At 39.3% G+C, this 27,869-nt stretch overlaps 1 protein-coding gene and 1 long non-coding RNA gene across 4 annotated transcripts in view; one reads left to right on the plus strand and one right to left on the minus strand.

Moving 5' to 3' along the window:
* Positions 1 to 27,869, minus strand: part of LOC105856138 (uncharacterized) — a 90,882-nt gene that overhangs the window by 16,105 nt on the left and 46,908 nt on the right. For all 3 annotated transcript variants that reach the window (XR_012918627.1, XR_012918625.1, XR_012918626.1), the window contains one exon: positions 7,652 to 7,721. This is a non-coding gene — a long non-coding RNA (uncharacterized LOC105856138). The remainder of the gene's footprint in view (positions 1 to 7,651; positions 7,722 to 27,869) is intronic.
* Positions 10,939 to 27,107, plus strand: LOC105856136 (sulfotransferase 1C1). The gene is made up of 7 exons (XM_012737631.2): positions 10,939 to 11,117; positions 13,816 to 13,944; positions 21,287 to 21,384; positions 23,837 to 23,963; positions 24,910 to 25,004; positions 26,150 to 26,330; positions 26,912 to 27,107. Exons 1-7 carry the CDS (start codon positions 10,946 to 10,948, stop codon positions 27,022 to 27,024), a joined length of 915 nt encoding a protein of 304 aa, XP_012593085.1. The 5' UTR covers positions 10,939 to 10,945; the 3' UTR covers positions 27,025 to 27,107.

Here is a 27,869-nt window from a genome sequence, read left to right on the forward strand (position 1 = left end):
CCGCAGGTTCTTTGCATGGTATTAATAATTACCATAAGTGACAAAAATTAACATGTTAAGCCTCACAAATATAATAAGATATTTAAATACTGTTTAAACTATAAGTAGAACAAAAACATATGCAAAATAACATTAGGACAAAGGTAGCTATAACTCTATGAAAGAAAGCAAAACAGCGATTTTAGCAAATACACAAAATAGCCATGCAGTATGTCCACAAGGACATTTATGATAAGAGAATGCTCTGAAGCACCAAAGTAACTAAATTAACAAACAAAACCAAATAAAAATGCTTAATTTGCAAGTATTAATAAATGGAAAAATGGAATTCTAAGCAAAGAAACAAAAACTTCCATTGCATCTTTAGCCTTTAATGTTTATTCCATCAGAACATTAGGTGTATGATAAACCAGGGATGGCAATCAGGTTTTATCTTTTAGCCAACTCTTATCAATTGGAAGTGACTCTCTAAAAAACTGTGTTAAGAAGGATTCTGAGGACACATCTGGGTTCACTGGGAAAGAGTTTCTTGTTTATATATTGAGGTCCGCTACAGGTGCAGAAGGGAAAGTGATGCCGCATATGCTACATAATTACTACTCCTTGTAATTCCAAACTTATAATTCCAAAATGGTTTGCCAGTGCCAGGAAATAGGTAGCCATAGACAAAACAGTTTGGAACCAATGACCAGACTGTGCCACCAGGAAAACTGGCTGGAGTTCATGACCAAGGCTTTCAGTGGTTACTTCCTTCACCTCCTTCAACTGTTAAGCCTTGAGACGTAACGTGATCCCTGGCCTGCCTTAAATCAGGTCCTATATCAAGGGAAGGAAGGCGCAGGACAATGCAAGAGCTGCTCCACAGGCCCTCCTCTGTATGTGGCACATGTCAGGGCTTCAGAACTCAGGAACTACCCTGGAGGAAGAAACTAAAGAAAGCAAAGTCATCAAGGGTCAACAAACTGAAAACAAAGATCAAAGTCTTGAAAAACTACTCTCGCTTGGAAACCTGTGAGTACTGGCTAAAAGTTCTCGTACTGAATTACCAGATCAGCTTCCCTCAAGGACAGAGAGCAAGGTCAGGTGGAAGGGGGAAAAGGTGGTCACTTTCCCCAACACAAATGGAAAAACATGTATTTTTCAAAGATAGGATACTTTTTTTCCCCTAACCCAAATTTCCCAAGGCTTCTGTCCTTTGGCCCCATAGTGGCTTACTAAAAACTAATTCTCTTCAAAAGTTAAATTAAATTCCCCTGAGTAAACTATTGCCAAGTCCTTTTCCTCCCTGCAGGTGGGAGACACCCTGGCCCACCTCCATGGAGTAAGGCTCCCATTTTAAAGCATATGTCTTAAAATAGGTCTGGGACCATCTCAGTGAAGCAGACCAAGGACATGCCCCATCCCAGGTTGTGGCAAGGGTGTCACTATTGAGCCAGCATTCTCTGCCTGTTCACAGGAGAGTGGTTTGAAAAGAACCAAAGAGCAAACTGATGGCAGTTTCCAGGGTCCAACCAAGCAGACTGCAGGCTCCAAAGACCAGGGGCTGAGGGACAAGAGCTGACCAAAGGCCTTCTTTCTCTTTCCTTTGGCTGCAGAAAGTATTCCTTCCTCTTACTGTCCTCAGGAAGGGCACAGGCTACACAGACACATTGGTGATAGTCTGGCTTCACAAACTGTCTTGCAGAGCTCTTTACCTAGGGATGAGGAGGATGCACAGGAGGCGGGTCCCAAGCACTCTGAATCCTTGGTGCAGGGAGTCATGACATCCCACGGCCATAGGAGAAACAGAGGAGGATCTTTTTGGAAGTACCTGCATCCCAGATTAGCCAGGCTCAGAGGTTCCCTGAAAGCTGCACCCTTCACCCGGGTAACAGGTGAAGGTGTTATCATCGTAACAGGTTGATGTGTTACTGAAAGTCCCCTCAGATGCTAGAGGCACTTAGACCTGAACTCGGGTCACAGAGACCTATGTGCCTGTCACCATCAAGTTAGTGGACTGTCCTGTGACCTTCCAGTGCCCTCTAGGCACTACTATAATAAGAACCTCAGAGCTGAACCCAGCTCCCCAGGTGGGCACTCAGGTGGGTGAGTGTGGAAGGGACAGGCCCCCAGTAATCTCTAGACCATTCTACAGGGGCTGCTGTAGCAGTGTGGGTGTCTGGGCCCTTCACCCTACCTTGGAGCCCAGCAAAAGCCCATGAGGACACAGTAAATGGAGGGATCGAGAAACAGGACACATCCCTGGCCTGATGGGTTATGTTCACATCCACCAGGGCAGGTGACCTGTGCAGGGCATCTGTAGGGAGCACTCATGTGCTGGTGTCCTGGGAGAGTCCTGCCTCACACATACCTCCATAGGCTTGGCTATGGTACAGGCTGGATCCCATGGGAGCCCAGGATGAAACCTTCTTCCCAGTGCAGGGAAAAGCAGGCCATGTACCAATTTCATTTTTCAAGGGGAAATTCATGGGTCTGGCCTATGTCTGCAATTAACAGTAGTGATTATGTGCAATTGGTTAGGGCTAAGCAGGAAGCAAACTGTAACTCAAGAAGAAAAAGATTTCTTCCTATGTGTTGGGTGGATTAGCAAATTCAAAGTCACTTAACAACAGTAACAGAAATCAGGCACCCACTCTGTGCCAATGATCAGACCAGGCGTGAAGGCATGAAGATGAGTAAATATGCTTCCTGAAATCAGAAAGCTGAAACTAGTTTGTTAATAGATTTCCAGAGCAGAACTTGCTTAAGCATCACTGTTTTTCTATGCCATTGAAATTGCTTTTAAAAACCTTAATGTGTTTAGATTAGCTTTTAATTTATGAAGAAAATTATTTTCTAGGCAAATGTTCTTTATTTTTTGTCTAGGTGTAAGAACTTTAAAAAGTTGAAAATATGTATCCAAGGAGGTTTTTGTTTGCTAATCTACAGAATAAATAGGGGTTTTTTTTCACTTAAGCCAAAAATTAAATAGATTGAGGAACGTCCCATTCTGATAACAAAACAGACCAGATTACTTGAAAACCTTCCCAATATAAACACCAGGATTTCTGGATGCATACAACAAAACATCCTTTTTAATATGGAGGGAGAAAGGGACATTTCCAGGTGCCTAGGAGAAAGGACTGGAGCCCACCTGCCCAGCAAGGCTGACATAGCTGTATTGGGGGGGGGGGGGAGAAGTGGGAGGGGGAGGGATGTTATCTGGGTGTTTTCATGCCTGGAAGGTCAGGGAAGGTCAGGAGAGGAGAGCCTGGGGCCCTGCAGTGGGGGGAACTGGAACTGAACAGCCTAAATACAAACTCCGATTCTTCCGAGGGCTCTGAAAAAAAACTAGTCCTCCTCCAGGAGATAGTGGAGAAGCTCAGCAGTGCCGTCCCAGGCTGTGGATGAGCAGGAAGGCTCCCCTTGGAATTTGTAAGCGTGAGCCTGTGCAACTGATCGAATTATATAACCCTCTTGGCCCAGCAACCCCAAGACAACAAATTAACAACAACAACAAAAAAATCACAAGTTAGTAATACCCCTGGGCCACATGGCAAGGTGGTGTCCATAACCTCTGTGGGGAGATAAACCCTCAACCAGGCTACAGGGGATTCTGACCCACAGAAAATGAACTGGGTATCCAAAACTAAAAAGCCATTCAGAAAGAATCAGCAGAATGAACAAGCAGCATATTAAGACCACACAAAACTTTAGGTAATAGAGTATGGATATATAATCACTGATACTTCAAAATATAGATTAGATATAACCTAAAAGAGAATTACACATATGGAAGAGTTATTATCCTCAGCAAACCTATAGCTGCAGAATATCTTTTAAAAGCTAGATAAAACATTTTTTAAAAATATAACTTCTTGAATCCATTGCCACACTAGCAAAACCATATGGGAAACCCAGACAAATGAAAAGAAAGTGAAAGTTCCCCAGGGCATGGGAGGGCTCCCATTCTGACAGCCAGAGGGGTGAGGGTAAAAAGCACCAACCAGAAGAGGGGCAGAAGACAACTCCCCTGCCTTGGCAGGGGTGCGGGAGGGAGGAGAAAAATGCTCCCTGCAAATCTGAAATCACAAACTGGCTCTCCCGTGTGTTGGCTGCCCACATTCACATTGTGTAAGTAGTCTGACAAACAAATGAGACTTTTGTTTTTCTCTTATCTTTTTCTTTAGAAAACTTGAAACGTACAGAAAAGTTGAAAAAAATAGTACACAGAATACCTGGAAACACTCTCCTAGATTTACCAACTGATATTTTTCTGCATGGTCCCACCTTCACCCCCCTCAGCATTTGTGTGTATGTAAATAGATATGCACAGTATACATATATGTGCATGTGCACACACATGAATATACACTATTTCACTGAACCATTTGAATATACATTGAGAACATTGACGCCTACAAACTTCACGCCTACAAACTTCAGCCACTATCTCCAAAGAATAAGCACATTCTCTTTCCTTACCATAACGCCACGAAACATACAGTCTATGTTCAAATTTCCCCAACTGTCCCAACAATGTCTTCTAAAGCTTTGTTTTCCCCAATTTAGAATCCAGTAAGTTTCTTGCACTGCATTTGGCAGCGTCTTTTTAATTTCTTCTAATCTAGAACAGTTCTCCCAGTCCAAACCATTTTGTCTCCTTTCCTTGTACATTTCCATGATATTGATTCTCATGAAGAATCCAGGCCAGTTGTCTCATAGAACATCCCACTCTCTGCATGTATCTGATTATTTATTCATGATTACATTCAGGCTAAACATCCTTACTAGAACACTACACAGGTCATGCTGTTGCTGTCTGACTGCATCATGGCAGGCACATAGCACCACGTAGCCCTATTGGCAACGATGCTCACTTAGACCACTTGCTAAAGGTGATTGCCCCCAGATCTCTTCATTATGAAGAGACGTGCTCTGCTTTGTAATCTTTGCATGGATACTTGAAACTCTATGAATATCCTGTTTCCTCTCAACATTGTATACAATGCTTTTTTAGTACCCATTGGCTATTTTTTACTTCTGTTAATCCCTTCTACATTGATTAGCTGACATATTCTGCAAAGATCACCTGAGATTTTAAAATTGCTCACGCAGCCTGGCAGAAGCAAATGTAAATCATATTTTTAAATTAATTTATTTTTAATTGACAAATAAATATACATATATGTATCATGTAAAATATGCTAATTTGAAATATGTATACCTAGTGGAATGCTTCAATCAAGCTAATTAACATATGCATTACCTCACACATTTTTTGTGGTGAGAACACTTAAAAATTTTCAAGAATATTAATATATTGTTATTAACTTTAGTCACCATGCTATACAATAGCTCTCTTGAACTTATTCCTTTTATCTAACTGAAATTTTGTATCCTTTGACCAATGCCTCCCTGATCCATAGTAACCACCATTCTACTCTTTACTTCTATGAGTTCAACTTTTTTAGATTCCACATATAAGATCACGGAGTATTTGTCTTTTTGTGTCTGGCTTATTTTACTTGACATAATTTCTCCAGGTTCACCCATGTTGTCACAAATGACTAGATTTCCTTCTTTTTTAAGGCTGAGTAGCATTCCATTCTGTATATACACCACGTTCTCTTTATCTTTTTACCCACTGATGGACACTTAGGTTGATTTCATATCTTGGATAGTGTGAATAATGCTGCAATGAACATACATAGGAGTGTAGGTATCTATCTCTTCAACATACTGATTTCATTTCCTTTGGCTATGTACCCAGTAATGGGATTGCTAGATCATATGGTAGTTCCATTTTAATATTTTGAGGAACCTCCATACTGTTTTCCATAATGGCTGTACAAATTTATGTTCCCACCAATAGTGTGCAAGGGTTCTCTTTACTCCACAACAAATGCAAATCTTGCACAAAGGAACCCACCTTCAATGTAGAGCTCAAAGAATTCCTGCACATAATGTGCTATTGATCATAAATACACCATGCAAAATTACAAAGCACCTTAGGAAGCAAAGCACTTGGAACAAGAGCTAGTTGAAGCATAAAACAGTAGGGTCCAACCTGCAAAGATTTGATGTTGGAACTGTCAGCAACAGAATGTAAAGTACACATATCTATAATTTATAAAAGAAAAAAATCATAATCTATATAAAATAAACAAGTAGACATTCAAAGAAATCAAATCAAATATCTATAAATGAAAATAATACCAAAAATTGAAACTCAAAAGGAGTTAAATACCAGATAAACACTACTAAAAAGAGAATCCATAAAATAGAAGGTAGGGCTGAAGAAATTACACTTCCTATAGCCAGAGTAGCAAAGGAGAGGAAAATGTGAAGGAGAGACTTAGAGATCCAAAGACATGAGGATTCAACATAGAACCAGGTGGAGTTCCACAAGGGAAGGACAGAGAGATAGGAGAAAGATAGTATGGCAAAAGCTGAGCATGGTGCAGAGTCCATGAAACTCACTGAAATCAAAAAATATAAGATCTAAGAAAGAAAGATAAAAAATAAACACAAGCCTAGATACTGCCTTAATGAAATCTATGGACAAAAAAGACAAAATTTTACTTTAGCAACTAGAGAAGAAAGACATGTTAGCTATAAAAGACCTATTAGAGGCCGGGCACGGTGGCTCACATCAGTAATCCTTGCACTCTGGGAGGCCAAGGCAAGAGGATCACTCAAGGTCAGGAGTTCAAGACCAGCCTGAGCAAGAACAAGACCCCATCTCTACTAAAAAAAAAATAGAAATAAATTAACTGACCAATTAAAAATATGTAGAAAAAATTAGCCAGGCATGGTGGCACATGCCTGTAGTCCCAGCTACTTGGGAGGCTAAGGCAGGAGGATTGCTTGAGCCCAGGAGATTGAGGTTGCTGTGAGCTAGGCTGATGCCACAGCACTCTAGCCCGGGAAAAAGAGTGAGACTCTGTCTCAAAAGTAAAAAAAAAATAAAATAAAAGAACTATTTGAGACATAGTAAATTTCTCAATAGCAAAAAAGAGGCCAGAAAACAAAGGAATAACAAGGTTGAAAATAAAAGTCCAGAAAAATATATGGCTGGCAAATAATGACTACAGGTTGTGTAGTTGTATTGGTATCAGACAAACTAAACTTTAGGGGAAAAGTAATACTAGACACAAAGATGGAACTTCATAAAAAGGAAAAATTCAGCCAGAAGGTAAAACTTTACTGAACCAGTATGTACCGATTAACAGATTCAAAGTTATATATAGCAAAAATTCAGAGAATTACAGAAAGAAATTGATAACTTTCATAACCATTTTGGCTGTTCTATGCACCTTTTCCAGTAAATACTGAATCAGATAGAATATAGTAAATCTACTGAATATTTTAACAACACAAATAACAAACATCAGCAGAGGAATGAATAAGGGAACTGAGTTCCTCGTAAAATGAATCACAACACAACTAAGAGGATAAATGACCTAAATCTATGCAAGGACTCTCCTATATGACCATAATACCACTAAACCAGACAGTCTGCACTCAAAGTTCCCCAACTGTCCCAAGGATATCTTTCGTAGCTTTTTTTTTTTAAATTGGGATCCAATCAAAATATTTGGTTATATCTCTTTAGGCTCTTTTCAAGTAGAATAGTCATTAGCCTTTTTTAGCTTTTCACAGAATTTACCTTTATGAAGCATTCAGGCCAGCTGTCTTATATAACGTCCCACATTCTGGATTTATATGATTGTCTCCTCCTGTTTAGATTCAGATTAAATAATTCTGGTAAGAACAGTATAGAAGATATTAACCACGTTAATAAATCTTTAAAAATATAATGTTAAGAAATCAAAAGGAAATGTACCATATTTTTATATAAAAATATTAACTCACAGAAATTATCATTTATTATGTACTATGAATTTAAGTTTAGTTAAAATTATAAAAACATTTATAAGGAAAACATACACTCAATTTGGAATTATGATTATAATTTATAATATGATTATAATCTTCCCTCTGGAGAAAGAGCTAGGAAAGGACAGAGATAGGCACCAGGATTTTAGCTATCTGTAACATTGTATCTATTTAACCAAATAAGGCAAAACGTTAACAGATTCTGAAATGTATTTGTACCCTACATAAGTGCCTGTTAGATGTCTTGCTATTCTTTTGCTATGTTTGCCTTGTTTCATAACTAATAATTAAAAATATAAAATATAAACCAACAAAAATTTCATTACTTTGTACAGTGGGGTAAAAAAAGATGAGTGGAAACAGATTTGAGAGTCAAATTCAAAATGACCTTCCACAGTGTGGCTGCAGGGCGTGAGCTGTTAGCACCACTTTCCAACACTCATAGTAACATGTCATTAATGTCCTTGGGCCTGAATCTCCTTTCTTCAACAGAAGTGAGGTGGAGATTGGAGAAATTTTCCTCTCCAGACTCAGACACCTTGTTCAGAGGGAATCCTACAATGAGGAGGGAAACAGCTGATCTGTTTCTGGCCACTCTCGCCCCAGAATCTAGATGCCTCCAGCTAGGTAGGAGGCCACTTGGCCTGAGGATCCACATCTGAAGAGAATGTTTCCTCAGCGCATAATCGAATCTACCGAGAACTTGCTGAGAACAGCTGAACCAAGAACAAAGTATTTGTATTTCCAGCCACAAATCACGAGGAGTAACATCATGGCTTCCTCCACATTCAGGGCCTGACCGTGGGTGGCTCTAGTCTGTCCTGGTCCCACAGGGACCATTCATTTCATACTGGGAAGTCTTCCAGGTACTGCAGGGCTGATATCTCTATGTTCTTAACTCTCTCATGAAGATGTTTTTCATGTTTTTCTAACTACAGTCCAGATTTGGTGTGGGATCAGAATGTGCTCATGTAAGAGGGCAAGTACGCCCACTATGCACCCACCCTGTGGGGTCTGGACCAGCACCCATGTCAAAGCACATAAGCACACCAACACCTCCACTAGTGGGACACGCAGGACTATAAGGGGCTCGTGTCTGTTCTGGTCAGATTTTGTTTCCTAATCTGTACAGGTCAGGTCAGGTTTGCCACCAAATTACTTACAAAAAAGCAAAACAAACAAACAAACAAAAAACACAAACAAACCAAAAAAACATTGTCAGAGCTTTGGAAGTTTCAAAATTGCTAACAAAGGGATTGTCTGAAGTCTTCATCAACTGATTTTACAGAATATGTTGCTTTCCTCCAGTATTTCCTGCAAAGTCCTGGCTGCAGCCAGCTGTGCTCCTGGGTGTTGTTTCTCTACTATGAGCCTGTGGGGTTTATGTTTTCTCTGAGGGGTTATTCTTTGTTCAGTTTCCTATTGCTGCTGTAACACATTACTACAAAGTGGTAGTTTAAAACAATACAAGTTTACTATCTTACAGTTATGGAGATCAGAAATCTTAAAATCAAGATGTCAACAAATGTGCATTCCTTCTGGAGATTCTAGGAGAGACTCTGTTTACTTAGGTTTTCCAGTTTCTAAAAGCTGCCCACATTCCTTGGCTTGTGGCCCCTTCCTCCATCTCCAAGGCTAGCAGCATAGCATCTTCTAATCTCTCTCTTCTCTCTCTCCCCCCATTTCTGTCCTTACACCTCCCTTTTCTGACTCTGACTTCCTGCCACCCTCTCATAAGGACCTTTGTGATTACATTGGGCCCACTCAGATAATCCAGGATAATCTCCCCATTTGGGGATCCTTAGCTTAATCACATCTCCAAAGTCCCTTTTGCCACATAAAGTGACGTATTCACAGGCCTTAGGGATTAGAATGTGGACATCTTTGGAGGCCATTATTGTGCCTATTGCTCTATTCTTTTCAGTGCTGTGGGATTGCAGGGGAATTTGCTGAGAGGGCTGCTCCCTGTTCAGATGCCAAGATGAAATATGTCCCTTTGAGCACACACACAAGCAATGATAGTCCCTGGCAACAGCATTCAACAGCAGGTCTCCATCCCCCCAGTGCAGCACTGGGGGTGTTAGACCTGGGTCACTTATGAATATGCTAACTCTTAAATTCTCTTAAATATTTTCAAACTTGGTAAAACCATCTGAACTTTCAACCTGAAATCCCAAGCATAATATTAAATTACTCAACAATACATTGGCTTCCAACTTAAAAGTTCATCTGTTAGATATTCTGAAGTACCAATATCTTATCTACATAATAAGCACTTACTAAATATGCCAAAATTATTCTTAAACTTACAACAAAAATAGTGATGCTATGGTTTGATTTACCTTGTAACACTTCTATAGTGAATTTAACTTCAAGATTTCAGTAGACTTAAGCAAAGTGATCTACCATAGAAAGATGAACACATCCCAAGCCAGTGGGGGTTACTCCCCCAAGCAAATTGAGGTTCCTCCTCACTTGGTGGATTGCTCTTCACCTGAGATTTGGGTCAGGTTCTGAGATCTGGAGTTGTAGGCATCCAGAGAGATTTCTGTGTAACCTAGACTGTGAGGCTGAAACCTTCTGATGGCCACTGTCCAATAGGGAAACGCCCCATGCGTTTAATTAAGCCTCGCCTGTTCTGTGCCGACTCCATTTGGGCCTGCCCTTTGTTGCTCAAATAGGACAAGAGTCTGTGAACTCAGTGGCCCCTCTGCTCCTGCGCTCCACAAGGCTCCCTTTGCCTGAACCCCCAGGCCTCAGACAAACATCTCTGATGAGCCAAAAATCAAGCAGCCCTGGGCTAACACATCTCCCAGATTTGTTGTCCTCCCTGGTATTCATCTCCATCAGAGTTGTGTTTATTTCTTTATCATCTCTACACCCTGAAACAAAGCTTTTACAATGTTCAGCCTCCCATGGTTTTGATGTCTCTGACTTAGCATGAAACAGAATAATGTAACCATATATTGCTCCCAACTCAGAGAATATTTTTAAAAAAGGACTGTTCTATTAGAAATGACACATATACCTTTCTCTGAAAAACCTCTCCAGTCCACATAGTAAGATGTCTTTGGAGAACATCAAAGATCTCCAGCTGGAAGAAAAACACCTACAACCGGAAACCAAAGAAGTGAATGGAATCCTCATGACCAAGATGATAAGTGATAATTGGGAAAAAATCTGGAATTTCCAAGCAAAACCTGACGATCTCCTCATTGCAACTTATGCAAAGGCAGGTAGGTATGAGGAAATGGCAGTGAAGACTGATTTAGCAGAACGCTGACACCCAAAGTGAGCCCCCTAATTTAAAATACATAGGGTTTCACCAGGGCTGGCCCCTGGGAAAAATGAAAACCAGACTTGCTCCTGTGCTCCAATTCCCTGGGTCCAAGATCCTCCATTTATTTGGGTCCCCGATAGAGAAACAAGTGGACAGAATCCCAAGTCCCCAAAAAGAACTGAATTAATTACAAAGTGACTTAAGAGCACAGAATCTGACAAACAGCATAAAAGTTATTACAGTATATTTTGCCAACCCAGCCAGTCTCTGTTCTCACCCACTGAGCTCTCCTGGAATTAATCATAGTCCTTGCCTCGAAGAAGCTCCTCCTAGTGGAGGAGGCAGACGTGGAACTGAACACTTTCACCTCAATTTAAAAAGGGTTGGTACAATTGGGTCCACAACCTATGGTAGTACCCAGGTAAGGATCTGGGAAAAGGGAGGCAACATTTACCAAAACTTTATAAAATGGTGAGTTTGTGGGAAAAGTAAGGGTTGAAATGGGCAAAGGTGTTCCAGGCTTGTGCAGGATAGAAGAACAGGGAACGTCCCCACCAGGGAAGACTGATAATGACTGATAATCCCCTCTACATTATCTGTATTAATAATTTCAGACACTCTTCCACTCTTTATTTCAAAGCTACCAGCCCTCTCCTCTCCTGAGCCTTCCTGACCCCTTCTCAGCGTCAGCCCTCACTTTCTGAACCCCTATGGCACTTTGCACACCTCTATAGCCCTTCCTTTAAACTATTATTAATATCTGTCAGTTATCTGGACATATGTCTCATGTATCAGTTACTGCCAGGCGTGGCTGCAAGCCACAGAGACGCCAAAACTAGTAAAGAGGAAAATGGATATTTGGTGGACAATTAACTCTCTCCACCACAGTCCAGCTTTTTGCCTACCCACATGTCTGTTTACACTCCTCTTCTGTGTCCGTTGGGAGTTAATTTAGCTACAAGTGTTAGACAATCCAAAATAACACAAAAGAAAAAGCAGTCTGAAAGTCGGTAGCCCAGGGCTAAAACAGTGGCTGCACTGGTTATCAGCAACCCTGGCTCCTTCTAACTTTCTGCTCCTCCATCTTCAGGTGTGGCTTTGGATAATATGCTCCATGTGATGTGCCTGCTCATATCACATGCACATTCCAAACAGCAGCAAGTTTTGGTTTTTTATTTGTTTATTTTTTTTTTGAGATAGAGTCTCTCTCTGTTGCCCAGGCTAGAGTGCAGTAGCATGATCACAGCTCACTGTAACCTCAAACTCCTAGGCTCAAGTGATCTTCCTGCCCCAGCCTCCCAATTAGCTGGGAATATAGGCACATGTCACCACAATGGGCTAATTTTTCTATTTTTTTGTAGAGACAGGGTCTCTCCATGTTGCTTAGGCTGGTCTCAAAGTCCGAGCCTCAAGTGATCTTGCCACCTCAGTCTCCCAAAGTGCTAGGATTGCAGGTGTGGGTCACCATGCCCAGATAATTCACAAGTGGATTAAGAAAATATGGTATAGGTATACCATGAGGTACTATTCAGTCATAAAAAGCACTGAAATAATGTCTTTTGCAGCACTGTGGATGGAACTGGAGAGCATTATCCTAAGCTATGTAGCTCAGGAATAGACAGACACCACACGAACTCTCTAATAATTGGGAGCTAAACAATCAGCATACATGGGCACAAGGAGATGTAAATGCCACTGGAATCCAAGAAGAGGGTAGGATGGGATGGAGTGAGGGGTAAAAACTTACTTATTGAGTACAGTGAACACTGTGCTGGTGATGGCCACACTAACATCCCTAAGCATTATACAAGGTATCTATGTAACAAAAACATTTGTACCCCCTTAATATAATCTTGAAATTAAATGAATAAGTGAAATAATTGAAGTGAGAAGGCCATATATATATCAGCAAGGAGGTAGGAAGAAAGAAATAAGGGTATGTTCCCTCCCTTTAAAAAGTTCCCAGAATTTAGTGATGTGGCCACATTTAGCTGCAAGAAACACTGGAAAATGTAGCCTTTGAGCAAAGAGGCTACATGCCCAGCTAAAAATTGAGAATCTATTAATTTGAAAGAGAAGGGAGGAATGGACAGTAGCTATACAAGAAGCAGTCTCTGTCACATCTTATCTCCTCCCTCAAAATTGAAAGCTTGTTAGAGCAGATACATGGCTAATTCATCTTTATATCTCCCTACTTTCATCTGATTCAATATTCATTCAATCAAGCTACATTAGGTGCAAAGCCCTGTGCTAGGTACTGGGGATAAAGAGAACAAAAGGATGAGTTTCTACCTCTGTTGAGCTCTTGGTCTCGAAGAAAGCAAGTATATAAGCAGACCATCACAAGAAGCACAGAGGACCACTGAAGCTCAGAAGGGCGGCCCTGCCCAGATTGGCTGGCACACAGAAGCTTTGCCCACTCTGGGTGTCTGGCATAGCCCCGCCCACCCTGGGTGGCATGTGGAAGCCCCACCCACCCTAGGTGTCAGGCAGAAGCCCCGCCCATGCTGGGTAGCAGGAAAAGGAGTAGACAAGTGAGCTGATTCTGCTTAACACCTAGCAAATGTGAATTTAACTGCATACATGAATAATCAACAAAATAGAATTAAATTGTACCACGACTGGCTGGAATAGAGAACAACTAATACTTCTAGGCACAACCTGGACACAGGAGATTGTGGACATGATCCAGAATGATGGGGATTTGCAGAAGTGCCAGCGGGCCAACACCTTTGACCGGCATCCTTTCATCGAGTGGACCCTGCCCCCACCCCTCAACTCAGGTAAGTTTGTAATCACTGCACTGGGTCAGTTTTCTCCTGCAGGGAAAATCATTCCTACAATCTGCCTTTTAGAAATTAGTTCCAGATAGAACTGGGATGGGGTTTCAAAGGATGGGATTTTAGGTCAAAATTTGGGTAAAAAAAAGATTCCCAAATTCCTTTCCTAACATGTATGATTTGGCAGACAGCACACTCCCTACTGCTGCTTGAGGGTTTGTTGATGTATCACACAGTGAAAGAGGACAGGGGACACACCACGTCCAGTGATTAAAAGCCACATTCCTGTGTCATTGTGCTACCTGCTCATGTAGTCCTGTCTTCAAATACATTTCATCTCTAACCTGTCTACCAGAGAACCAAGCTAAATTATGCACATTATCGTTACCAACAAATGATTATCTTGCTTCTCACCAAATATTCTTAGAAATGCATGATATAACACCCTTAAAGAGTTTATAATCAAGTTGAAAATAAAGGACATGTTTTTATAAAGCAAATAGTAACAAATAGTAGCTTTTGCAATGGGACACAACCCTGTGGTGAGAATGCATAGTCTTTAAAATCAAACAGGCCATGGGAGGCCAAGGTGGGCGGATCGCTCAAGGTCAAGAGTTCAAAACCAGCCTAAGCAAGAGTGAGACCCTGTCTCTACTAAAAATTAGAAAGAAATTAATTGGCCAACTAAAAGTATATAGAGAAAATTAGCCAGGGCCGGGTGCGGTGGCTCACACCTGTAATCCTAGCTCTCTGGGAGGCCGAGGTGGGAGAATTGCTCGAGGTCAGGAGTTCGAAACGAGCCTGAGCAAGAGCGAGACCCTGTCTCTACTATAAATAGAAAGAAATTAATTGGCCAACTAATATATATAGAAAACAATTAGCCGGCATGGTGGCACATGCCTGTAGTCCCAGCTACTCGGGAGGCTGAGGCAGCAGGATTGCTTGAGCCTAGGAGATTGAGGTTGCTGTGAGCTAGGCTGACGCCACGGCACTCACTCTAGCCTGGGCAACAAAGTGAGACTCTGCCTCAAAAAAAAAAAAAAAAGAAAGAAAAAGAAAATTAGCCAGGCATGGTGGTGCGTGCCTGTAGTCCCAGCTACTTGGGAGGCTGAGACAGAAGGACTGCTTGAGCCCAGGAGTGTGAGGTTTCTGTGAGCTAGGCTGACGCCACAGCAATCTAGCCAGGGCAACAGAGTAAGACTCTGTCTCAAAAAAAAAAAATAAAATAAAAACCAAACAGGCCAGCTTTAAATGGGGGTTTGAATTCTCATCTAGATGACCTTGAGTAAGTTATTAAGCTTAAACTTAATATTTAATAAGTTAATAACTTAAACTTAAAACTTAAAATTTCTTCATTTGTAAAATGATATCTAATATATAGAAAACCTATTATTGATTAAGCTGATTATTCCAGCAAAATTTGTTGAAAAGTTTATCTTTTTTCACATTGAATTGCCTTAACCCTTTTGCCAAAATCAATTGACCATGTATGTGTGGGTATAATTCTGGATTTTCTATTCTGTTTCTTTCCATTATGTATCTATCTTTATGCCATTCTGATTACTGTAGTTTTATAATAAGTTTTGAGATTAGGTAGTATAATACATAATATAAGTCCTCCCAATTTTTTCTTATTTTTACTTTAGCTATTCTAGGATCTTTATATTTCCATATAAATTCTACAATCAAGTTGTTAGTTTCTACCAAAACAAACAGGCAAACAAATAAAACCCGGCTTATATGGGATTGCATTTGATCTATAGATCTATTTAGGAATAATTAAACTCTGACAAAATTGAGTTTTCTAGTGTGTGAAAGTAGTTTATCGCTCCAATTATTTAGACCTTTTGAAATTTCCCTAAGCAATGGTTTGTAGCTTTCATATTAAGTCTGGCATATCTTTAAATTTAACCCTGTTAGATTTTTTATTTTATGGTATTATAAATCACATTTTCATATTTTAATTTTTAATTATTTGTTGCTAATATATGGAAATATAATTGATTTTTGTCTTTGACTATATATATCCTACAACTGAGTTATTATTAATAGTTCTAGTAGATTTTTTGTACATTCTACTGGATTTTTTACACAATCATGTCTTCTATAAATAACAAAAATTTTAATTATTTTTGCCTTCTCTTAATGTCTATTATTTCTTTTTCTTGCCTTATTGCACTGTCTAGAACCTCTAGTGCAATGCTGAATAGAAAACATCTTTGCTTGTTACTGATCTCAGTGGAAAAGCATTTAGTCTTTCACCATTAAGTATGATGCTAGCTGTACAATTTTTTAGATGTCCTTTATAGACTGAAGAAGTTACCTTCTATTCCTTGTTTTCTCAGAGTTTTTAATCATAAATCAGTGCTGGATTTAGTTGAATGCTTTTTGAGTTGGGAATTTAATTCACTTATTTTTATTCATTATTTGTTTAGGGCTATAAATTTTTGTATGATCGCTGTGTTAAATGTATTTGTTTTTAATATATAGCATTTTCATTACATTTCATTTTAACCACATCTTTTAGACTTTTTGTAATTATATGCCAGAAATGTTTAGTAGATGTTTTTAATTTCCAGATGGAAGTGCTTTTTAAATTTTGGCTTTGTGTTTTATTTCTAGTTTTATTGCCATTGTGATAAGAGAATATTGTTTGTAAAATTCCAACTTTATGAAAGCTACTGATGTTTTATTTTTTATGTTTTATTATTGTTTTTTATAATTCTGTGAAAAAAGACATTAGTATTTTGATTGGGATTACACTGAATCTGTAGATTGCTTTGGGAAGTATCATCATTTTTTTAACAATATTATTTCTTCCAATCCATGAGCATGAGATGTCATTCCATTTGTCTGTATCCTCTTCAATTTCTTTCATCATTGTTTTGGATTTTTCCTTGCAGAATCTTTTATCTCCTTAGCTAAGTTTATTCCTAAGTATTCTATTTTTGTTTGTAGCTTTTATAAATGGGATTGCCTTCTTGATTTCTCAGCTAGTTCACTATTAGTTTATAGAAATGTTACTGAATTTTTTGCATGTTGATTTTATATTTGACAACATTACTGAATTTATTTCTCAGTTTTAGGAGTTTATTGGTGGAGTCTTTGGGCTTCTCTAGATATAAGATCATATAATCAACAAAGAAAAACAATTTGACTTACTCTTTTCCAGTGTGGATGCCTTTTATTTCTTTTCCTTTCCTGATTGCTCTGGCTGGAACTTCTGGTACTACGTTGAATAGGAGTGCTGAAAGTGGGTACCCTTGTCTTGTTCCAGTTCTTAGAGGAACTGGAACTTTTTCCCATCTAGTATGATGTTAGCTGTGGGTTTGTCATATATGGCCTGTATTATGTTGAGGTATATTCCTTCCATGCCTAGTTTGTTGAGGGTTATTATCATGTAGGTGCTAGATTTTATTGAATGCTTTTCCTGCATCTATTAAGATGATCATATGGTCTTTATTTAACTTCTGTTTATGTGGTGAATCATATTTATTGATTTGTGTATATTGAACTATCCTTGCATCCCTGGAATCAAACCTATTTAATAATGGTGAATTATCTTTTTGATGTGATTTTGAAATCATTTTGCTACTTTTTAGAGAGGATTTTTGCAACTGTGTTCATAAGGTCCATTGATCTGTAGTTTTCTTTTTATGTTATGTCCTTTTCTGGCTTTGGTTTCAAGGTGATACTGGCTTTGTAGAATGAGTTAGGAAGGATTCCCTCCTTCTTGATGTTATGGACCAGGGTCGGTAGAATAGGAGCCATTTCTTCTTTGTAGGTCCGGTAAAATTTGGCTGTAAATATGAATGAAAAATTAACTTAAGGTATAAATAACATAAGAAAAGGTACAACAGAACTTAAAGAAATGAAAAAGTTATTTGAAGGATTTCAAAATACAAGAGAAAGGTTTCTCAACATTCTAGGCCAAGCAAATGAAAGAATTTCAGTACTTGATGGCAAGGCTTTTGAATTAACCCAGTCAGTAAAAAATGTACAAAAAAGAAGAAGAATGTGCAATCACTTTGAGAAATATGGGACTCTGCACAATGAGCTCATAAGCTTAGATAAGATGAGCTTAGATGAGCTCATCTTGAGCTCACAATGAGCTTAGATAAGAATCATAGGTATCCCTGAAGGAGGAGAAGAAAAAGCAAAAAGCATGGAAAACCTATTTAAGGGAATAATTGAGAAAAACCTCCCTGATATTGCTAGAGATTTAGATATCCAGATTCAAGATGGTCATTGAACACCTGGAAGATTCATAGCAAATATAGTCATCAGTCTGGCCAAAATTCAAGTGAATGAGAAAATCCTACAATCTTCAAGACAAAAGCAACAAGTTACTTAGAAAGGAAAACCCATCAGAGTAACATCAGACTTCTCAACAGAGACCTTACAATTCAGAAGGGATTGGGGTCCCACTTTTAGTCTTCTTATACATAACAACTACCAGCAAAGAACTCTGTATCCTGCAAAAGTAAGTTTCACAAGTTAAGGAGAAATAAAGTCTTCCCAGGAGAGTAAACACCAAGGGAATTTGTCACCACTAGACCTGCCCTACAGAAAACGCTTAAAAGTCCTCTACACATGGAACAAAACAATTGATACCAACTAGTGTAAAAACACCCAAAAGTTAAAGCTCTTAGATCTTATAAAACAGTAACACAAGGAAGAAAATAAAGCAACTATATATTGTTCAACAGGAAGGACAGAGCAGTATCTCACATAACAATACTAACATTGAATATAAATGGTCTTAATACTCCACTTAAAAGACACAGATTGGCTAAATGGATAAAAAAACATAATCCAAGTATATGCTATCTCCAGGAAACCCATCTAACTCTTAGGGATTCTCATAGACTCAAGGTAAAGGGATGGAAAAAATATTCATACAAATGGAAACCAAAAGCAAGCAAGAGTAGCTATTTTCATTTCAGATAAAATAGATATGACTTAGAATCATATCTAAGTCAATAATGATAAAAAAAATACAAAGATTGTCATTATACCATGATAAAGGGAACAATTCAGCAAGAAGATATAATAATCCTAAATATATATGGACCTAACACTGGGGCTACTAGATTCATAAAACAAATTCTACTAGATCTAAGCAGGAAAACAAACAACAGTATCATAACTGTCAAGGACTTCAACATTCCACTCACAGAACTAACAAATCATCAAGGCAGAACATCAACAAAGAAACACCAGACTTAAATAGGATAGAAGAATAAATGAATCTAAAGGATATTTACAGAACATTCTACCCCAAAACTGCAGAATATACATTCCGCTCATCAGCACATGGGATGTTTTCCAAGATAGATTATACATTAAGCCACAAAACAAATCTAAGAAAATTCAGAAAATTCATAATTATACCATGCATCTTCTCAGAACACAGTATAATAAAACTAGAAATCAATTACAAGATGAACTCTCAAAACTACACAAAGTCATTGAAATTAAACACACTGCTGCTAAACAATCCTCGGGTCAATGACACAATTAAGATAAAAATCAAAAGATCAAAAGCTGTACAACAATGATGACACCAGCTTCCAAAATCTATGAGTTATAGTGAAAGTAGTGCTAAGGGAGAATTTCCTAGCCTTAAAGGTTTACATCAAGAAGACAGAAAGATCACAAATAAACAATTTAATGTCACACCACAAGAAACTAAAGAAAGAATAAACCAAACCCAAAGGTGGCAGTAGAAAAGAAATTAACAAATCTCATAGCCAAACTAAACAAAATGGAAACAAACAAAAAAAAAGTACAAAGGATCAATGAAAAAAGTTGGTTCTTTGAAATACAAACAAAATTGATAGATCACTAACTAGATTCACAAGAAATAAAAGAGAAAGGACTCAAATAAATTCAATTAGAAATGAAAAAGAAGACATTACAACCAATACCACAGAAATGCAAAACATCAAGTTTGACTACAATGAAAACCTCTGTACAAACTAGAAAACCTAGAGGAAATGGATAAAGTTTTAGAAACAAACACCTTCCAAACTTAAATCAGGAAGAAACAGAAATCCTGAACAGACCAATGAGTAGCAAAATTGAAACAGTACTAAAAATTGCCTTTCTTAAATTTTTATACAAATCTATTCTCCCTTGCCTACCTTATAAATTAATCTGCATTTCCTATCTTTTTTGTATTTTTTCTTGTATTTCTTTCTTTAGTTCAATTAAATCTTTATTCATTTCTTTATTCATTTAGTCCACGTCTATTCTTAGTTTTTATGTCTGATTTAGGATTATTTTTTCCTATTCCCAGATATTTTTTAAAATATTTAATTTAGTTTAAAGTGTTGTGTTATAGTTACTGGTGTGCAGGGGAAGAGGAAGACTGACTATGCTCTATTTTTCTTTCATTTCTTCAGGATCTCTCATTTTCTCTATCTAAATTTCTTCTTTGTTTTCATTGTCATGTCTCCAGGGAGAACTGCCCCTTTTCTATACATCTGATTCCCTATCTGAAGCTATGTTCTTCAAGGCTGCTGCTCCTGCCTTACTTGTAAGACTCTTCCCTAAGCTTGATGCAGTGCTTGATCAAATCCAGCCTATATTCAGTATTTTAGCATTTAGCATTAAGCTTTCTATTTCCAGAAATTATTTTGTCTTGCTTTATCTAGATATTCCTTGCCTCTCTATAGTTTTTCACAAAGCCTCCTCTCTATGACTCCTCATACCCACATACTGACTGATTACTAACCCTGGTTCTCACATTAATTAACTTGGAAAAATGACTTGATCACTATAAGGCTCAGTTTTTCATCAGAAAATATATTCCATGCTGGCACATGACTAGTGGCTTTTGTGATTCTTGGCCTTGACAGTAAAAGTTGAAAGAAAAGCTGAAGCTCTGTAGACAGAGATGCTAGAGCTACAGAACTGGCTCAGTAACCTCCTTCCCTTCAAAGGGATGCCTGCTCTTCATCTGCATTTCTTCTACTTCTTATTGCAATAATAGAAAAACCCAAAGGACAAAATATTCAATGGTTTGTTGGGGTCATAGTTCTCACCAATCTCAAACCTTCCAAAGCATATTTATTTACCTACACAAGTACACACCAATACTCAACAGGCAAAGGGGAATAATGTTGCCTCCATAGTATGCAATATCTCATTAGTGCTTCCCTATACCAGAATGGACAGTAAAGTTGTCATCAGGAGGAAAATAGAGACATGAAAACCGTTATTTTAGGCAAAAGGCCAATTGTTTGGTCAATCTGATTACAGATGATTGACACAGCAATAATATTGAATCCATGTACCTGATGGGAAATGTTTGGCTGAATGGTGTGGTCTTATTTCCCAGGTCTGGATCTGGCTAACAACATGCCTTCTCCTAGAACTTTGAAGACTCATCTGCCTGTTCAGATGCTACCACCTTCCTTCTGGAAAGAAAATTCAAAGGTAAGGACAGTCAACTCTTCAAACTCAGTTTTGATCATTATGGCCAAATGTCTCTATCTAAGTAAAAACAATCAAAGGTATTAGAAGATAAATGACCAATGGAGCTATAGGGCAAATGGTGGCATTACTCCATATTCCCACACACCCTGGTCTTCAAAATATTATTTCTGGATACACATTGGTAAGTTTTCAGACAAAACCATTCTGATTTTATACCCACTAAGCCTCATTCAGAGAGGGTAATCAATGAAACAAAGCAAGTAGTTCCTAAGGAAGGCTGGTGTCTTAGTTTGGGTCCTCTGAAAAGCATTTGTCAAAGCAGAGTTAGTCGTGAAAGAGATCTATCTGGGGGAAGATCTGTGAGGGGAAAAATGGAGCAAAACAAAGGAGTATGGAGAGCCATAAGACTGTGATGTACTTTCTGATTCCTGTGAAGGAGAGTCAAGGAAGGAGGGCTGGAGACTCAGACTGCAGTGCAGCCCTGAGAAAGCTTCAGCCTTCCAAGTAACATAAAAATCTCAATTGCAGCAATTCCTTTTATCCATTTAGACTTGTGGATTATTTGGGTAGGAAATGACTTTAGACAGATTAGTCTAGGCTTTTCATGTTAGGAGGGTGTGGAAGGATGAATAACATTCACCCAAAGATAATCTACATCCTAATCACCAGAAGCTGGGATTGTTACCATATATTGCAAAATGGACTTTGCAGATGTGACTAAGTCAAGGATCTTGAGATGGGAAGATTATCCTGGGTCATCTGAGCCCTAAATATCATCACAAGTGTCTTTGTAAGAGACGCAAACAGATCAAAGAAGGGAATAGATGTGACCATTGAAGCCAGAGGTTGGAATTATTCAAAGAAAGGGTCAAGAGACACTGAATGTAGGTGGCCTCCATGTGCTAACACAGGAAAATGAATTCTGTGCTGTAGCCAACAGAAGGAGCCTTCTCTGATGACATGTCAATGTCAGCACTATGAAACCTGGCCTCCACAGCTGTGAGAGAACGAGTCTGAGTTGTTTAAAGCCATTACAGTTGTGGTCATTTTTTACAGCAGCAGTGGGAAATCAACACAGATGGACCAATAGATTCTCAGAAATTTTATTTGACATTGAACTAACTCCACACTCAAAGTATATTGGGGGTGAATATGTTCCCTGTTTAGCTCAGGGCTTGCCCTGTTTGCAGTTCCTCAAGCCTTAAAGGCAATAACCAACATAAGCATTAAAAAATATTTAATATTACACAAAATATATTTGCATAATAAGACTTTGCAGTTGCATAATTCTTTTTGGTTCCCTAAATGCTTTCATGAATATTGGCTAGAAATTCAGCAGCAAGAAAGGGGGCAGAGAAATAGAGTCATGCCGGGACTGTGTTTATCTGAGAGAGCAATGAGGGAACACAGTTGGGAATGCAAGAGCCTGGGACAATTTGCTAAGACCAAATTGGACTGGGTGATTGGCTGTGTTGGACGCACACAGAAGTTCTGTTGAGTAAGTGAGACACAGGGCACAGACATTTGAGAAACCACTGCTGTGCTCTTCCTCCCCCACCCTGCAGAGAAAGCAGACAGCAGCTGGAATGGGAACCAAGGTGGTGAGGGAGGCAGGGGACAATAGGACAAGAAGCCAAGAGGTCAGCTCTCCCCCACCAGACCACACCACTGCCCTTCCTATGGGAATACATCATCACCAGCAGCTCCAAAGGGGGCTAGGCACTTCCCTCAGGGCTCCTTCAACGTTATTAGCAATGGAAAATTGGGAATGAGTGTTCATCTATAAGGCTAGGATTCATCTTGCAGAAATTAGAATGGATGGCTAACTGCTTTAGCTCCTCCCATCCTATTCCTTGCTTAGTGAAAGCCAGTGGGGAGGGCCTTCTTTATGCACTGTAAAATACCATGTGCTATGATCTGAGTGTGTTCCCCCAAAATCTATATGTTGTTATAAAACATGGCTATCTATGAGGAAGCAGATCCTCACCAGACAAAGAATCCACCAGCACCTTTGTCTGGGACTCTCCAACCTCTTAAACTGTGAGAAATAAATTTCTGTTGTTTATAAGCCCCCTAGTCTATGGTATTTTGTTATAACAGCCTGAATGGACTAAGACACCATGAGTAGCCACCTTAACCTCCAGAAATATCATACTTAGGGTGACTGTAGTATGTATCATGCAAACCAGGACACTTTTATGGAAGAAAAGGGGTGAGGTGCTCTTAATAATCATGCTAAGACTAAGACCCCAGCTGCAAATTGGAACTGTGCCTGGACAAATGGGAAGAGATGGTCACCTTATCATAGAAAATGCATAATGTCCAATTACTCAAATGGGATAGTATAAGATTCTACAAACAGGCTTGCTAAAATCATGGTCCTTATCACTGAATAATATTTTTCTGACTTGCTTTCCCTCTGCCTCTCACTCACCTTGCTGGCTGATTCTAGATTATCTATGTGGCTAGAAATGCCAAGGATTGCCTAGTGTCCTACTACCATTTCTCAAGAATGAATAAAATGTTGCCTGACCCTGGTACATGGGAGGAATATGTTGAGACATTCAAAGCTGGAAAAGGTAAGTGAAAGGAAAACTGTGGGTTTATATTTCCTTATTCATCCATTTGCAACATCAGAAAGGAAGATGATTTCATTGAATGGTTGCATTCATCAAGGTCTTGTGAGGAAGTAGATGGCACATTCAAGCTGGGTCATCTGGGGAGACTTTAACAAAGACACTATTTACAAAGATATGGGAGAGTTTAAGGAAACCAACAGGGCTAGTGCAATTTTCTGGGGAGAGTACCAGCAGGGGGCCTGTGCTCCTCAGAGGCAGGAGAGGACCCCTTGACAGGAGCTGAAGACTTTGGTCAGGAAAGCAGTAAGCCACAGTGAGCCAACAGGAAGAGCATCAGGGAAATAAATACAATGTCCTCTTTCTCCTTCTGCCTCTACAAGCCTTCCAATACTTCTTGCTGGCAAAGTCCAGCTATAAGCCTGAGGGCAAAGGAGCCCACTGACACAGTCCACCCAGGTCAGCTCACTGGGCACTGAGCAGGGGGAAGTGGATGGAGGGTGGATACGGCAGGACCATCAGAAGATACCCAGTGCGCCTCACTTCCTCCCATTTACCATCGCAGGGAATGAAGGTGCTCAAATATCTGGTAATTATAGATTTTTCAGAGTAAAAGGCTTCTTTTCAAAATCAGCCAGTTAAGAAACACTGATTTATGTATTAAGCAATAATGCAAGAAAAATAAAGATGTTGAATCCCTGGCCATAAGACAATCTCTCATGGAGTAATAAGTTCAAGCATGGAAATATAAACCAAGAAATACAGGATATTTTTAATCATCTCCCTAAATTTTCTTTTAAAAATCTCTGTCTTCTGCAAATTAGAATTTTGCCCAGGGTCTTTGTCTTCTGGTTGCAATTATTAAATGTCCTCTTTTATTGAAAACATTCATGTTCATTTTATAAGTTTCAAGTTGACATTGACATCCCATCTCTCTCCTTCCCCTCAGTGCTGTGGGGTTCCTGGTATGACCACGTAAAGGGATGGTGGGATGCCAAAGACCAGCACCGCATTCTCTACCTATTCTATGAGGACATGAAGGAGGTGAGGGCACTGTTGTCTCCATGAGATCCTCCCATATTCTCAGATGCAACAAACCCCAGTTGGAACGCTGGTGCATGGGCTTGCCCACAGAAGAACATTCATGACATTATTTCCATCTCAGTTTCACCCTAGTACTTAGAAGTTCTAAGTACTTTTTTGGTCTTCCCAATTTTCTCTGCTTCAGTTCAGTTTCCAGGACACCCCTTTTCCTCAGGAAATAGCACATGCTTTACAGTCAAATCAACCTGTTGGATCCTGACACTTGTGAGCCATGTTTCTTTACCTACAAAATGGTAGCATGTTATCTTGTGAGATTACTGTAAAGATTTACACAATCATATTTGAATAGTGTACATCCTTGTATTCAAGAAATTTAGATGTCTCTCTCTCTTCCACACCTCAATCCACATCACAAACCAAAGTCTAATCCATATAAACATTGGTCTGATTCATCCCATATATTAGGACAGTGGACTGATTTCTGCATTTCATGTCATTGTGTATGACTGGCATCACAAATTCACTCTTATAACCCAGTGGATTATTGTCCTATAATTACAAAAATACCTCTTATGCCAATGCTAAGAAATTTACTCAAAAGCTATGGCTACTTCTCTTTCTGCATCTCTTTGATAAGAAAGAACTAAGAAATAAGGATTTGCATTCCTGGGTCAACTTGAGATTTCTCTTATTTATCCTTTAGTGACCTGATAAATTCATAGACTCTTTGCTATCTCTTGTATGATGGCAAATGCTAGAGCTAGTCATACTGTGCTTCACCACCAACATTGTTCCTCCTTCACACAGCCTTCCCTGACCTACCCAGGGGATATCACTGCCCCTTCCCACCAGATCTCCTGGCACCCTTTCTGTATATGCTTCCTCAGGCAGGAGTTGTGTTTATGTTTTTCATTCTCTTCTTGCAGGGGAAGCCTCTTGAGGGCAGGGACAGCCCTCATCTTTGTGTTGCTACCCCATTTGGGACAGTACAATGCCTTGCACTAGCAGTCACTTGAGAAATATTTGTAGAATATATTTGAATTGATCCCTTAACTCATTCCTCTCAAACACTGTTTGTCCCAATAGAACATCTTCCTAATGGAAGACCCAAAATGATTTGTTTGGTGTGACTGTTCCACATACAGGACCCAAAGCGGGAAATTAAGAAGATATTAAAGTTCCTGGAGAAAGACATACCAGAGGAAGTTCTGAATAAAATTATCTATCACACCTCCTTTGATGTAATGAAGCAAAACCCAATGGCCAACTATACCACTTTGCCCACCAGCATCATGGACCACTCCATCTCCCCTTTTATGAGGAAAGGTAGATGGAGATTTATATTTTAAGATGCCAAATGTCACTCTGTGGTCCCCATAGCCTGCTTAGATTTCCCATTAATGTTTCATGTTCTGTTATTCATTCTTTTTTTTTTTTTTTTTTGGAGACAGAGTCTCACTTGTTGCCCAGGCTAGAGTGAGTGCCGTGGCGTCAGCCTAGCTCACAGCAACCTCAAACTCCTGGGCTCAAGCGATCCTCCTGCCTCAGCCTCCCGAGTAGCTGGGACTACAGGCATGCGCCACCATGCCCAGCTAATTTTTTCTATATATATTAGTTGGCCAATTAATTTCTTTCCTTTTATAGTAGAGACGAGGTCTCGCTCTTGCTCAGGCTGGTTTCGAACTCCTGACCTTGAGCAATCCGCCCGTCTCAGCCTCCCAGAGAGCTAGGATTACAGGCGTGAGCCACCGCGCCCGGCTTGTTATTCATTCTTGCTAGCAATACCACGGCACAATTTTTAAGAGGCAAACTTCCTGTTTCTCCCCATTCTTGTTGGGGTCCTAAGAGTACGTGCTTACTTCTCCCTGTACTTCTGCAGCAATCACTGAGATTTTGCCTTGTTTCAGGGATGCCTGGAGACTGGAAGAACTATTTTACTGTGGCCCAAAATGAAGAATTTGACAAGGACTACCAGAAGAAGATGGCAGGAAGTGCCCTGACCTTCCGCACAGAGATATGAGAGCAATTAGGGAGTCTGTCATGGACTTTGGTACTAGATTTTAGCCATTTGAGCCTCTTGATCATGGACACTTAAACCAAAGGCACCCTCCCTCCAATCTGGAGCTGTTCCACACTATCTGTGGATCGTATGCCACTATCATAATACTTCATCAAAAAATAATCAAATTGTGGGTAGAAAATTTTTAGTTAAGATACATGATCATTCATGTAGACATATACCACATGATAATGTACTCACCTGTCCTAAGGCAAAATAAAGGTAACTTAATTCTATCACTAGTTTTTAATAGTCTGGCCTCCTAGAGGCAAAATTCATGAAAAGAAATAAATAAATAAGAGTGGAACGCAAGAACAAGAGAAACAAAGAGGATGAGAAGTAAGCACTAGGGAGAATGTAAAAGGGAAATTAGTTTTTATTCTTAACATTCGAGAATGAGACAGAGGATGGTCCAACTGTGTTGGACATTAGATCATAAGGTATGGTAGATAACATGAAAAATGGAACACGGTGAGCTGAGTCTGACTCAGAAGGTCCCAAGAACAAAGAGAAAGGTGACAGCAGGCAATGGGGTGAGTGATGAGGAACCTAGGATGAGCAAGAAAGTCACCCCACGTCTGCAGTCAAAACAAGGCTGGAATGCAGATAAAGATATTTTTCTTTCAGATGGACTTCTTAGAGAAAGAAAGTCTTAAATTAGCTCAAGGAAAAATAAAAGAAAATATCCATTACCTTCTGCAGTTTAAGAAAAACTTGAATCTATCTCTGGGAAAAATAAATTTTTATACTTCTTTATAAAAGGGATCCTAGCAAAATTGTCAGCATTGTCAGGTTGTTCAGCCAAT

The sequence above is a fragment of the Microcebus murinus genome, chromosome 3 (assembly GCF_040939455.1).
Source record: "Microcebus murinus isolate Inina chromosome 3, M.murinus_Inina_mat1.0, whole genome shotgun sequence".
NCBI lineage: Eukaryota > Metazoa > Chordata > Mammalia > Primates > Cheirogaleidae > Microcebus > Microcebus murinus.

Excerpts from the sequence above, each read along its gene's own strand:
- LOC105856136 (XM_012737631.2), top strand. The coding sequence starts at position 10,946 with ATGTCTTTGGAGAACATCAAAGATCTCCAGCTGGAAGAAAAACACCTA. Across the intron at positions 11,118-13,815 it reads TGCAACTTATGCAAAGGCAG|GCACAACCTGGACACAGGAG; the intron begins GTAGGTATGAGG and ends TAATACTTCTAG. Across the intron at positions 26,331-26,911 it reads CTCCCCTTTTATGAGGAAAG|GGATGCCTGGAGACTGGAAG; the intron begins GTAGATGGAGAT and ends GCCTTGTTTCAG.